Here is a 14,956-nt window from a genome sequence, read left to right on the forward strand (position 1 = left end):
ACTGTGAATCAAAGCTGACTAATAAAACTGCTGGTATTTAGCTTTGATAGGTACAGATGGTTGACTGATCAGGACTCACAAATGAGCCTGTTTTCACCACAAATGTGTTTCCACTCCATGCAATTACTGACACTTTTTAGCAAAATATTATTGACAAGAAGGTAGCCTATATAACACTCATATTACATTCTTGTTTTCCACTTTTTAATACATTTGAAAAGAATGAAATAGAGAGAGCACAGTGTTTGACATTGATTGTACCTACAAACAGCAGTTGACCAAGAGCAACAGCAGAATATATACAAATGTTACTTCTCTAGATTTCTGAATAGTCCAGTTAATGCAACAGAGGCTGAAGCATCTACAGGAAATTATGACTAGCAATCACTGGCAGTCACTTTTTCTCACAAAACAAACTATACTTTTCCTCAAACAAATGACACAGCTGAACTGTGAAGCAGTAACAGAATCCCACCATTGCCCACAATCATAAACCTAAACTTCAATATAACCTAAAATAACCAGTCATTGTGTTTTAATGAACTAAATTAAAAGTGAGGGTCAGCACCATTCTGAGTAGCGATTCCATGCAGCCAGTTAACATGTGGCGAGGTCACATTACCACAGAACTTTTCAAACAAGTGCAGCGGCTCCACTTTCGATTTAGAAAAGCATTTTATTCAAGCCGAAAAGTGGCAGTTTTTGACCAGTTTGCCTGATGAATTCTCAGCTCCTGTCCAACTTCACTTTGTCTTTCACATAGGAGTGGTAAAGTAGGCTCTGACCATGTCTTGACCAACCATGTTCACTGAAATCACAGATCATGTAGCCTGGCCACAGTGTACAAAGCTAAGTGGTGTTCTCCACTTTCTTTGTTGATACCATTGCATATAATCCAATTGATTGCATTGGCATTGGTCATTCAAAAGTAAAATAGTCAACATTGTTAAGGTTTGGTAAAAAGAAAAGAAAACCATTGGTATAAGATTACATCTTTGGTTTCAATGAATGCATTTTATCTAATGAGTTATTTAATTTCTCTATCCACATTTTAGTTTTATTCATTGGGACGAATTGCAGCATAGTTTTTAATGACCCCAGAGAAGCGAATCACTTTGACTTCTTTTGTTCTGGCCTTGAAGTCTTGCCACAGATATTCTGGAGACAACACCTTGCTGGGCTTGTTGTAGTACAGGTACCTGTTGAGGTGGCTCTCCTCCTGCCAAGCGGCCTCGATGGAATTCTTGGCATCCTCTTCAAATCTTTTCTGACATTCCTTAGTTAGTTTGTACACATCCTCCACAAGCCCTCCGATCACGGCTCCACCATAGTAATAATCACCCTGGTCCATGGACATAAAGGCCTTCGAGGCTGGACGCCGTTCATATGGGAAGTTGTTACGAGTTGTATCATAGTAGCCTGGGTGAATCACAGACACCAGCCTTCCAAGAGACTCTGAACCCCAACGAAAATGGAACTTGCTGTCCACATCAAGACAGAAGATGTAGTCGGCCTCCTTGCGGATCTGAGTTTCGATGGTGTTGTGGATGATCTTCATCCTCTGCGCTGAAATCTCCTGCCAGCGGTTTGAACCTGGGATTGAGATCACTGTCAGATGTCTCCCTCCACTCAGGTTCACTGAAGGAACTTCATTGGGACGATCAGTGAAAACATAGTAGCGCACCCTGAAGTTGATCATGAAGTGTTTCTCCGCAGTCTCCAGGAAATCTTTGAGGAAGCTGACATATCTGTCAGAACATGAGGATTAAACTTGAGTATTTGTAGGTCATGTAGGTTTTCTCTCCAAATCTAATTTAACACACCTGATTCTAATAATTGGATGGATGAAAAGTTTAATCAGGTTAGTAACAAATGGGGTTGAAGAGAAAACCTATAGGACAGTAGATATCCAGGAACAGGGTCGGGCAGCCCTGTGTAAATACACCAATTAACGGTATTCCCACAACATGATTTCCTAAAATTTCCTAACATGTTATATCAGGTACAGGATGGATAGTTCATCTTCTCTTTTGAATATTTGGTAGACCTTGAATCTTACTCACTTTCCTACAGCAAACACTGTGGTGGCTATGGTGAGGTTCATGGGCTTGTAGATGTTGTCAATGAGCACTGGGTCAAAGGTACCTTCCCAGACAATGGGTGCCAACCATGGGGTCACTGATACCACATCCGTACGTCTAAAGAAACCCAACAGATCCTAGAACACTGTGATACTGAGTAAAACCATGTTATCTCCTTGAAGTTGAACTGACAGCATTTTAAGTACTTAGTAAATATGATGCAAACAGGTAGTCATTATTGTCATGCTGCAAAACCAGGATTGTATGGGGTTTTAGTTCTATTTGACTCAATATTCCATGATGTAGTGTAAGGCATTGATGGCAGAACAAATTAAAGCAGTTCAACTAATTGATCATGTAATTCAACAATATACTACTTGGAAGTTTAATTAATAGGTCTTATATACCCCCTTTTTGGTAGTAGATAAAGCATGCAAAAAGTACTATACAACAGCCAGTCGCATGTGAATAATTACAAACGCAACATTTAAAGAACGACCAGTAAAGAACTAATGTGCATGATCACCTCCAACTGGATAACTCACCTGATCGACTGCGTTGCTGTGATTACCTCCAACTGGATAACCCACCTGATTGCGGCACTACTCATTCTGATCCTGGCTACCCTGTTTGCCCTGTCCTGGAATATACTACTGTTGGATTTCCACGTCTCCTTGTCTGGAATACCACTAGTGGACGGCCTGCGTGAACTCTCCATCTTGTTTTAAAGTCTCTTGTCGTCTACTCCGCTACCGCATGCCGAATGGCTATCTAGCTCCACGACATCTCCACTGTTCAATTCCCTCTGGGGCTCGCGCTGGCAAGCAGGTCTCCACTCGTTTGCCATCGCCTGGCCCCCAGCTGTCAAGTACACTCAGTGGCCCTCATTTATCATTCTTGCGTAGAAACGGGCGTATATGTTGGCGTAAGATTTTGCTTACACTCCTCTCACCGCCTGATTTATGAAGATGTGCGTACCTTTGAAATCCAGGTGTACGCAATACCTGCCCTTGATAAATGCCGCTGCTGAAAACGATGAATTTTCTTGTTTATTGTAGGTGAAAAAAAAGTGGTCCGATTCAAAGATCGCCACAAAGAGGCGCGTCTCGGTACTAAAGAGGAGCCAGAGTCAGACTGGGGGAGGCCCACCGGATCCAAGTCTCCAGCTGACACCGAACGAGGAGCGTTATAAAATCTGTTCTTATAAAGCTGTTTGGATGAGCAAATGACCAATCACAATGCATTTTACAGCACGCGTTTGAAACAATTAGCATTTCATTTCGTATCACGTCACATGTATTGGGGTGTTCAATAGTGATGATGATGTGATGTGGAGTACCATTCATTCACATTAATAATTGCATGACAATTTGTAATATTTGTCTTATTATTTTATGATTTTTATTATTAATGACGTTTATTGTTATTTAGAAGAACAATGTCGTTATTATTTTTTCTTTTATTATTATTATTATTTAAAAGAATGTCATTTTTATCATTTTGTCAGTCTGAATTATATTTTGGTCATTAAAATTTTATTACTGAACCCAGTCCGTGCGCAACTGCCGGGCCTAACCCTGAAACGTCATGTAAAGCGCACAGGCTCGCATCTGAAGGAATACATATAAATCAAATGCTTTGGTAAAGTCACACAAATTAAACATTGATGTCCATGTTGCACAAAAATAAACACTGGAGTTTGTAATTATTATGTTGTTGTTTTTTTATAATGTTGGTATAATTGGTTAATATCATATCTTTTAGTTTGTCAGTGCGTTAGGATTTTTTTTTCTGCGCATTTCCGCACTAACTCAAAACGTGCGTACACCACCTCCTGAGCTGGCGTAGGATTTGAGAGTGCCTTACGCCAACGTCCATATTGATGAATCTCAAAGTCACCGTGGTTTTGGATGTACGCTGGAAATCTGGTGTACGCACTTGTGATAAATGAGGGCCAATAAGTCTTCACTTTTCATTGGTTTTCTCTGTTGGTCAGGGTTTTTGTTCAGAATGTGGTTTGACAGTGGCTGCTAGTGCTAAATGATAGGTGGCTGCTAGTGCTAAATGATAGGTGGCTGCTAGTGCTAAATGATAGGTGGTTGCATTGCTATATTATATTAAATCAAGCCACTCCCAATGGTTTTAGCTATCTGTCCCACCATGCCTAACAGGTTGTGGTGGTGGCCTTGCTGTACTGTACAAATCCCATTTTAAAATCACTGAGTTGTCTGTTCCATCCTTCACCTCATTTGAATATATTGTCTGTAAATCAACAAACTCCCTGACCATCATCCTTATTTATCGTCCTCCAAAAGCTAATGACTCTTTCCTCTCTGACCTAGCTGAACTACTCACCATAATGACTCTTTCCTCTCTGACCTAGCTGAACTACTCACCATAATGACTCTTTCCTCTCTGACCTAGCTGAACTACTCACCATAATGACTCTTTCCTCTCTGACTTAGCTGAACTACTCACCATTGCTGCATTACTCTCCCCTCACCTTCTCCTGCTTGGCGACATTAATATCCCCTTTGAATCACCTAACTCCAAACTCTGATTTCATCACTGTCCTGGACTGTTTTAACTGTATCCAACATGTAAGTTTTTCCACTCTTATCAAAGGCAACATACTCGATCCCGTCTGCTTTGTCAGCCTTACCATTATCCATATAACTCCATCTTCATTTCCTTACCATTTCCCATATAACTCCATCTTCATTTCCTTACCATTACCCATATAACTCCATCTTCATTTCCTTACCATTACCCATATAACTCCATCTTCTAGACATGTTTCTTTCACCTCCTCATCCCCCTGGTTTACATCTGAGCTCTGAACCATGAAGCAAGTTGGTGGTCGCCTTGAACACTCCTCACAATCTAATAATTCTACCACATCCCCCCTACTGTTAACCTCCATATTTGTCCACCTGCTCCCCAGGACTCTCACCTCTCCTCATTCAGTCACAAAACTCAAAATGACATCCAAAAATACTACCTGCACTCTCAATCCTTTTCCCACAGTCCTGCTTAAAGTCTCCATGACATGTACACTGGCATGCTTGGCCGATTTCTGATCGTCCGATCTACCTGCATATTGTTCATCCATGTGAGCCAACACCTTGGCCCATTTGTTCCATGGTTGTGCTCTGAGTGACTGCATTTGGATCTAAAGTCTGACAATGTGAACATTACCACACCACAGTAATAATTGGACAGAAAATGTTACAAAGGGTATCATGTCATGTTATTACTGTTATGTATTTCAAGATTTTTTAATTAGATTTCAGGTTGCTAAAATGCTGTCAGTTTCACTTCAATATTTCACTGAGGTTCTGGCTATTATAAGACCTGAAAACAAAGTGTGATTTATTAGGCTATGACCTCAGATAGTCCAACACAAACATGAGATAACAATGTTACTTACCCCACCAAGATTCTGGGCTGATTGTATGATGACCTGAGAGAACATAATGCAATTGTGTGAACTATTTTAAATATAACTATTAGATACATCAATCTGAAATATTTTTACTAAAGAGTACATTACACAGCTTTGCCACTTAGGTTAAATAAACACAGAGAGCATCAAATCAAAAGACAGAGTATTGACTCTGTAAAACCGAATTCAAATATTTCCTGGAGTGCCTTGCCCTTCAAGTGAATTAAAGAGTTACTAACCAAATTTAAGAGGAACTTAAAATCTTTTAAAGTACTTGCTTTTGTGATTAATCTCAATTTCACTGACATTGAATAATTAATTCAAATGAAGCTGTTGTGCCTGTTGTGCCTGTTGTGCCTGTTGTGCCTGTTGTGCCTGTTGTGCCTGTTGTGCCTGTGCTCCTGTGCTCCTGTGCTCCTGCGCCATTGGACTTTTTGTAGTGCCCGGCACTCATTTACGTTATTCATTCGTTTGTTTAATAAAAAGGGGAAACCCTATGGACTTCTGCATTTGCCTCCGTCTCCATACCTAACAGCGTGACAGAATGACCCACTGACCAAAAAGGAGGCAGCAGAAGTGGACGGTAGGGGAACTCCTCGGATGGCCAGATTCCGACTCCGAGGAGGAGGACCCCTACCGTCACCCCCTGGACCGTTGGATTCCCCGGTGGCCATCCCCCAGCGTAAGCCCGCGTCAGCCACAGCAAAGCCGACCCAGAGACCCATTCCGGTCGGCACCCTGTCTCATGTCCCAGGTTCCCCGAGCGGCCTGGCGTGGTAGCAGGCTGGCCATTCGGCGTACCCCGCTACCCACTCCTGTCCCGCGGTCAGCCCAGGGCCCTACTCCTGTCCCGCGGCCTGCCCCGGCCTCTACTCGTGTCCCGCGGCCTGCCCCGGCCTCTACTCGTGTCCCGCGGCCTGCCCCGGTCCCTACTCCTGTCCCGCGGCCTGCCCCGGTCCCTACTCGTGTCCCGTGGTCAGCCCCGGTCCCTACTCCTGTCCCGCGGTCAGCCCCGGTCCCTACTCCTGTCCCGCGGTCAGCCCCGGTCCCTACTCCTGTCCCGCGGTCAGCCCCGGTCCCTACTCCTGTCCCGCGGTCAGCCCCGGTCCCTACTCCTGTCCCGCGGCCTGCCTCAGCCGGCCCCTGACCCTCAGCCGGCCCCTGATCCTCAGCCGAGTCATAGACCTTCGCCGGCTCCCCCGGCCGCCGTTCCTCCCCTGGCTGCCGGTCCTCCCCCGGTCACTCTGGCTCCCGGACCTTCGCCGGCCTCCCCGGTTCCTGACACTCCGCCGGTCACCCCGGCTCATGACACCCCGCTGGTCACCCCGGCTCCTGACACCCCGCCGGTCACCCCGGCCCCTGAACCCCCGCCGGTCACCCCGGCCCCTGAGCCTCCGCCGGTCACCCCGGCCCCTGAACCTCCGCCGGTCACTCTGGCTCCCGAACCTTCGCCGGCCTCCCCGGCTCCTGACACCCCGCCGGTCACCCCGGCTCCTGACACCCCGCCGGTCACCCCGGCTCCTGACCCCCCGCCGGTCACCCCGGCCCCTGAACCTCCGCCGGTCGCCCCGGCCCCTGAACCTCCGCCGGCCTCCCCGGCTTCTGGAACTCCGCCGGTCCCCCCGGCTTCTGGAACTCCGCCGGTCCCCCCGGCTCCCGGAACCCCGCCGGTCCCCCCGGCTCCCGGAACCCCGCCGGCCCCCCCGGCTCCCGGAACCCCGCCGGTCCCCCCGGCTCCCGACGCCCCGCATGGTCCCGGCCCGCCTCCGACCCTCCCTGGTCCCGGCGCTCCCTGCTCCCGCCGCCCGGCTGTCCCGGCTGGGTCTCCTGGGTCCTTGGGGCCGCCGGATCGGGGCTCTGCTGGGGGTCTTCCTTGTGTTCCGGTCCCTGGTCCCAGTCCTGGGGCCGTGTCTCCGCCTTGGTGCCCTGCCCGTCCCCCCCCTTTGGGCGTTTGGGCGCGTCCGGGAGTCCGCGCCTTTGGGGGGGGGTACTGTGATGGTCCCTTCCTTAAGGGGCCATTCCGCTTCGTGTCTTCTGTGTTTCCTTGTCTTGTCCTTGTATGTGTAATGGTCCCTTCCTGAAGGGGCCATTCCGCTTCGTGTTTTCTGTGTTTCCTTGTCTTGTCCTTGTATGGTCTTTCCTGTTCTTGTTTCTGTTCAACGTTATATTCAGTTCACCTGTGTTTTAGCCCCCACCTGTTTCTGTTTTCCTCGTTTTCTCAGTGTATTTAGTTCAGCCCTTTTCTCCTTGTCCTTGTGGGTCATTGTGTGTGTATATGTCGTGTACGCCTGTTGTGCCTGTTGTGCCTGTTGTGCCTGTTGTGCCTGTTGTGCCTGTTGTGCCTGTTGTGCCTGTTGTGCCTGTTGTGCCTGTTGTGCCTGTTGTGCCTGTTGTGCCTGTTGTGCCTGTTGTGCCTGTTGTGCCTGTTGTGCCTGTTGTGCCTGTTGTGCCTGTGCTCCTGTGCTCCTGCGCCATTGGACTTTTTGTAGTGCCCGGCACTCATTTACGTTATTCATTCGTTTGTTTAATAAAAAGGGGAAACCCTATGGACTTCTGCATTTGCCTCCGTCTCCATACCTAACAGCGTGACAGTTTCAAATCCTATATCATCCAGTGCTTGTTTCAGTTAGACCAATCTTTCCTCTGTGACATTAAGCTTATTTGTTTTTCTATTTCATAGTAACCTTGAACTGGCATACCTGCTTCACGGATTCTAACAGCAACAAAATATGGGTCATAAATGGGAACTTCTTAGTTGATGTGTCAAAGAGAACCAAATATCCCCAAAATGTGGATTGTTGTTGTAAAACTAAAGTTATGACCAGGCACTCCAGGAAATATGTTTAAGTATTTAAATATTTAAAGGTTTCATGTGAAACTGCCAGATTGATGAAATCAGAATTTTCGAAGGATTACACCATATAGTGAAGGAGGGAAATGAGAAAAATATAGATACACACATGTCAGGAATGACCATGTTCCATTCTTTGGTCCTGAACGTGAACTCTTGATACTCTGGGCTGTAAGAATACAAAACCAACACAAGAAAAGTAGAATGGTTTAATTGAATGTTTTGACTATCTTCTACTGTCCAGAGGTATTTTTGACATTAATATTGTGGCTGATTAAATTGTTTGACACTATTCAAGCTAAATATTTGTTTTATTGGAAGTTGTTAATGATGGTATTTTTTATTTAGTCTTTGTTTTGGCAGACCAGCCCGACTGTCATGGTGCGGTGAGCAGCAGCGCCACCGTGCCATATATTCTCAGGCACTCCAGGAAATATGTTTAAGTATTTAAATATTTAAAGGTTTTATGTTATACTGCCAGTTTGATGAAATCAATGTATGAAAGAAATATGAACATTGTGCCATGAAATGTAATAGCTTTGGCAGTGTAAAGTTCAACTACAGTTTAGCTAAAATTCTTATGACTATTCAAAGCAGTAAGATAATGGTATTACTAGTATGCAGTAAACAGTATGTAGTATGCTGTGCGTAGTATGTGGAATGAAGTCCACAGACTGTAGTTCATAATAGTAGTAGTATGCAGTGTGTAGTACGTGGTATGTAGTCCACTGTATGTAGTATGCAACACGTAGTATGTAGTACACAGTATGTAGTGTGTAATTTGAGCTTCATCCACAGTTCCTTTTCTCTTGTCTCTTGTTCCTGGTTGTCTTAGGCTCAAATGTGTGTGTTTATATACTCTGCACTGGTGTCATGTTCTCTACTAGAGGACCTTTCAACGACAGTCAACTTTGGTGTCGCAGTTTAAATAGCTTAGTAAATGTGCCTGTGAGTGGCTGTAGGTTGTTGTAGAATGACTGACTTAAACCTTGTCTTTTATTTGTTAAAGAGTTTTTATAACTAATGTAGTTGTTCATTAGAGCTGCATGATACAATTTGCCTGCCTACACAGCTGGTACAGACCAGGGATCAGGTTCATGTTTTATTCATTTTTAGTTTTGTTGAGGGAGTTGTGAAATTCAGATAAATTGTGTGTTTTTTGTTTAAGTGGCATAACATCAGTGGTGTAGTCTACGTGATACGCCGTATACCCACTAGGAAAAGTCAAGGATTTCCGTATACCCACTTACAATAGCGCGATGATACGTAACAACATCGTTGTGACAGAACGTTCTCATTTTCATTCATAAATTCACCCCGTCTGTGTTGTGAAGCACTGACACTTGGACCTTTGAGGCTTCCGTGGCGGTGCCCTGGTTACCTATGGCTACCTTATATACCGTATATATGTCAATGAACGTTACTAAGCAACAACAAGTTGTTTCTCGCAACTAGCTAGCTAGGTAGAGCAGAGCCAATGAAACGTAAACAGACCCAAAAAACACTATATCAGTGTTTTAAAAAGTCCGTCCCTGAAGCTACTGCCGCGTCGGGTGACACAGCTGCCGCAGATCATGACGACCGGATTACCGTTACAGAAAACCAGCCCGACAATCCAACCGCAACGTTACTGTTACCTGGTAAGTGACAGTATCATAGATATATTGTTCTATATCTATGGACAGTATCTTATATGATGTTGTGTGTGTGTGTGTGTGTGTGTGTGTGTGTGTGTGTGTGTGTGTGTGTGTGTGTCTGAGTACAGCAGTAAACAGAATATAATGTTTATATTTTCTTGTTTCAGATGATGAGGGAGATGGTGCAAACTCATGGCCAGCATTGTGGACTGAAAGTCAGGCTAGGGAGTTTAAAACCAGGCATCCTTGGTTAGAGTGGAGGGACAGAAAGTTAGGTAAATATCAGCACACATGCAAAGCTGATATAAGCAATGGAAATTCATAAGGTCAATGACTATGCAAATGAGAGTAAATTCATGGTCATCTTAAATGTGCATTACTTTACACAATTAAATGACTATATTATAATGTTATCAGTGGTCAGATAATTAACTAAAATAGAAAGAGTGGAGCTTTTTTCTCCTTTCGTCTACTTTTTATGCATTTGTTAGCCATGGTGTTGAAGATTGTAAACAGTTTATTAAATACTTTTGAGTAAATTTAGGCCCTGTTCAGCAGATGTTATTGCTAATAGATACAAAACTTGTATGATGATGCTAATTATTAGTCATGGTTTTGTTTACTTCCAGGTTGTGCAAAAAATCAACCACCATCCTTACTGAAAAAGGACTATCCATGTCTGAGGAGTGGGTGCACTTTAAGATCCAGTCATCAAGTGCAAACAGATCCACAGCTCTGTCCTCTTTGAGGAACAAAATCAGAAGACATGAGACATCGAGGGGCACATGAAATAGCCCAGGAGCTCACTGAAAAGGGTAGGCAGGATGTACTTGGAACTTTGGTGAAATCGATGTCAGAGACTGTGTTGGCTGAGACGGATGCTGTATTCAGAACAGCATACTACCTCGCAAAGATGAACCGACCTTTCACTGACCACGACAATCTTATTGAGCTTCAACAACAAAATGGTGTTAACATGGGCACTAGTCTCCACTCGAGGTACAGTTCCACAAAAATTGTGGAACACCTAGCAAAAGAGATGCAGAAAAAAATAGTTAACAGTATTGTGTCATCTCCAAGCAAATTGTCTTATCTCATTGACGAGGCTACATCTCTCAGCCACAAGTCTGCCATGATTGTAAATGTTAAAGCCTCAGTAGATGGAGCTACTCCTGAATTTGTGTTCCTAGAGCTGGTTGAGCTGGAGAGCCAAAGGGCAGAGGGTATAGAAGAAGCTCTACTTAACTGTCTAGACACTGCAGGCTTCAGTGAAGAGTGGCTTCAAAAAAATTGGGTCTCATTTGTTTCTGATGGAGCCAGTGTCATGTTAGGCAAGAACTCTGGTGTGGCAACCAGGCTTACTGCAAGATACCCAAACCTCTTCACATGGCACTGCATGAACCACCGTTTGGAATTGGCTGTATCTGATGCTGTGGATGAGGTTCAGGCAGTGAATCACTTCAAAACCTTCATGGAGAAGATCCACAACCTGTACAGTCAGTCTAATAAAAATTCATGGGAGCTTCTGGAAGCAGCGCAAGAAGTGGGCTCACAAGTCCTCAAAATTGGCAGAGTTTTATCTACGCGATGGGGGCTGTGTAAAGGCTCTGTAAAGGCTGTGTGGAGATCCTATGAAGCGCTCAACAGGCACTTTGAAAATGCTGCAGGAGACAAAACAAGAAACAGCAAAGAGAGACAAACTTACAGAGGCCTGGCACGTCGTATGCAAAGCAAGGAATTTCTGTGTGACCTTGGACTCATGTATGATGCACTGTCTGAGCTTGCAAACCTGTCCCAGCAACTCCAGGCCCATTCAATCACACTCTTGAGAGCAGACCAGCTTCTGAAGAGCACCATCAGAGTGCTGACATCATTCAAAGACACCCCAGGAGAGAAATCAAAGGAGGCACTGGCAGCACAGGCTTTGGGACAATTTGGATCAGTTCCACTCGAGTCAAATGCAAAGCTAACACCAATCAATGCAAAGCAGTTCCTACAAAGTCTGATTAACAACATGGAGAAGCGGCTCTCATTTGAAGGTGAAATGCTTCATGATCTCAGCATTCTGGATATAAGCAACTGGCCATCAACACCTGGCATACGGCATGGGGAGACACAAGTAAAAAGACTGTAAGACTTTTTGAGCCAAGAAAGTATGTGACAACATGGATAAGAAGCCATCGCTCTGCCACACAACCAAGGAGACAATGCACACCTCAGATGCTGGAGTACAAAAATATTTGGAAAGTTTTGTAGACTACCAGGCTGCCTGCCCCTCTCTGTAGTGACTTAAGGCTGCGTTCAAATAGCCAAAAGGGGATCTGCCGATTGTCCGCAGGGTAGTGTGGCAGTGTGTCGATTAAATTGCTCATTTGCCTCCACTTTCAAATGCAACATTCAAATTACTAGACAAAAAATTCTATCCTGAGAAAAGTGGATTTTGAGGGGTAATAGCTCCATAGAGTCCCATTCATTCTGCACTGGCCTGTGAGAACTCTGGTGGAACTGCAACCAGTTCAGAAGCCGGAAGTAACGAGGGAGTGGAACTTCTTCCTTTTATTATAAATTCTTTGGTTACATTTAACTTTCCCTATCAACCCCCTTCCTTGTGGGAAAAATATAAATTAAAAAAACTCAGGATTGGTTTAACCTGTGGTTAGTCACCTACTGGTAGGCTAAACCTTGACAACCTAATGTTTATATTTTGTTGTGACAGGTATGTAATGTAACTATATGTTGAATATATCGTAACTGTCGTGGATTGGTTTCTGTTTTGCCGTAACTGTTATATTAACTTGCCTTAAACTTGAGACATTAGTTAATGAGTGGCCTGTTGATACCTTGAACCTGTTATGGATGGATAATCTCTAAGGGAAGAGCATGGCTGGTTTTCTTAGTGTGTGATGTCCTGTGGTGTTCAGGTTCAGTTGCATTTTTCAAAAAGTTAAATATGTCTCATCTGTTCTCAACTTTAAGTGTTTTTCCAGGGCTTTCAATAAACGCCATCAATACTGAAGCAGTTGTCCGTGTATACTAGTTTGTATATGGAAACGTCACAGTGCTTAGTGTATGGGGTGTTGCTCTGGGACAGGCGAGTATGAGGCTGGGAGGGGAAATCACAGTATACTCACTACAAAAATATAGACTACACCACTGCATAACATGTGTCTGTTCATGAAACATCTGTGATATTCGTTGGCACTAAAATGTGCCAAACATGGTGTTATTGAAGATTTACCAGCCACCAGTCCTTCAAACCGTTCAGACAAACTCTTTATCAACCCTTGGGGGCCTGAGGAGTTTTCCCCCTTTTTCACTACTTTTACATTTGGGCTTATAAACAATATGTCATGTTTATGGACATTCATGAATTTGGCATCAGATGATCCGAAATAACCTCAACTAATATGAATTAATTGTTAAAATAAACACCTCAAACTTTGCTACATTTCTCTGTGTAGGTAGACTGGAAGTGTAAATGTGTAAGTCTCCTCTAAACTAATCTAAATTATACACTCCTACCTTATCATCTCGTACATTCACACACATTGTTTATATTAATGTGTTTATATTAATTAATGTGTTAATGTGACCTCTGAATGAATGGTGTGTCCAAACATTCAGTATATGTTTTCAGGATGAACACTGTTCTGTTGACCATGCTTCTAGGAATAAGACTACATAATATTAACAAAACAATTATTGACTTTAAAACTTCTTACAGGCATTTATCACATTACCTATGTGTATGTGGCATGTAGCACAATCGATTGGGGTTCCCCAATGTTGGGTTTTCGCTGTGACAGAACATTGCTTTTTCCCATAGATAATTGTATAAATTATGAATCGCTGCAGAAATGTTTATCTAAACTAACCTGGTGCTCAGTGTGTCATCTTCAACTGGAATACATCTGTTGGAAACAATAAAACTGTAAATATAAGACCCTTATATTCAAGCCTCAAAGGAATATGTTCCATGTCACAATATAATAGTATTTGGTTGTAATATATAATAAATGAATCTTACCTGCTGATTTTTTCACTTAACAACCAGAAGATCCAATACCTTTTGGGAGACATGAAAGAATCTGGTTGTAGTAATGAAAACATGTATGGCGTCTTTTCACTAAACAAAACGCATCAGTCACTACATTTCATTCATTTTAGAATAACAACACAGTTAAATCATACATGCAGGTGTCAAAGTAAATGACGTGCAGTTACAATAATTATCTTTTTAGGCTCTAAAATTGAATTATTTCTGTGGCTATGTCTGTGTGTGTTAAGATCATTGTCCTGAGCACAAGGAATTTGACGCAGTTAATATAAGGAAGCAATAGACACATTTTTAATCCCACATGTGTATAAATATATTATACTATTGTACTATTATAAATACTATTATCCTTAAGAATGCATATTCAAATAGCTCTTTTCGGTTTTGTTCAAGGACAGCCATTCAATGGAAATATGTTTTCTTTATTAACAGTTTTCTAATACTATATATTGATACTTACATTTTGTAAAGTCTGGCCAGCTGAACATAACCTTAATCATGTTCAGCTATAATGGTAGCTGAACATGATATTTAATAACTGCTGGCACACTTCCTCAGTTCAAAGGAGTGACGCTGAGAGAGCGACCTTTTTCCTTAGAATTTATTACATGTTTTTGATTTTATATCTAGTTAATAAGGTATTGAATATTGTAATACATGCACAAATGATTACATTATTCGCTAAGCATTTTTATTACATCATTGTCAAGTTATTACATTACATTTGTTTCACCTGTGAGGTCCTGTAAAGTTTGATTTTGGGGCCTATACTATAAAAATTGTATGTGTTACTGTTAGGTAGCATTATTATAATGCATGGTATTCTTTTTGATACAAAACTTTACTTCACTTTATCCTCTAATGAAGTCCCATCACAGCTTTTTG

The 14,956-nt window shown here is 43.1% G+C and overlaps 1 protein-coding gene across 2 annotated transcripts in view; it reads right to left on the reverse strand.

The window, feature by feature from the left end:
• Positions 1 to 201: 201 nt before the first annotated feature.
• The window catches only part of LOC105027180 (globoside alpha-1,3-N-acetylgalactosaminyltransferase 1-like), a 64,605-nt gene continuing 49,850 nt past the window's right edge, over positions 202 to 14,956 (reverse strand). For both annotated transcript variants that reach the window (XM_034287398.1, XM_034287397.1), the window contains exons 2-7: positions 14,042 to 14,080; positions 13,890 to 13,925; positions 8,487 to 8,546; positions 5,512 to 5,544; positions 2,064 to 2,198; positions 202 to 1,748 (exon numbers count right to left, since the gene is read on the reverse strand). In XM_034287398.1, coding sequence (XP_034143289.1) covers positions 1,058 to 1,748; positions 2,064 to 2,198; positions 5,512 to 5,544; positions 8,487 to 8,546; positions 13,890 to 13,925; positions 14,042 to 14,080 — 994 coding nt within the window. In that variant the 3' untranslated portion in view covers positions 202 to 1,057. The remainder of the gene's footprint in view (positions 1,749 to 2,063; positions 2,199 to 5,511; positions 5,545 to 8,486; positions 8,547 to 13,889; positions 13,926 to 14,041; positions 14,081 to 14,956) is intronic.

This window comes from Esox lucius, chromosome 17 (assembly GCF_011004845.1).
Source record: "Esox lucius isolate fEsoLuc1 chromosome 17, fEsoLuc1.pri, whole genome shotgun sequence".
NCBI classification, from domain to species: Eukaryota; Metazoa; Chordata; class Actinopteri; order Esociformes; family Esocidae; genus Esox; species Esox lucius.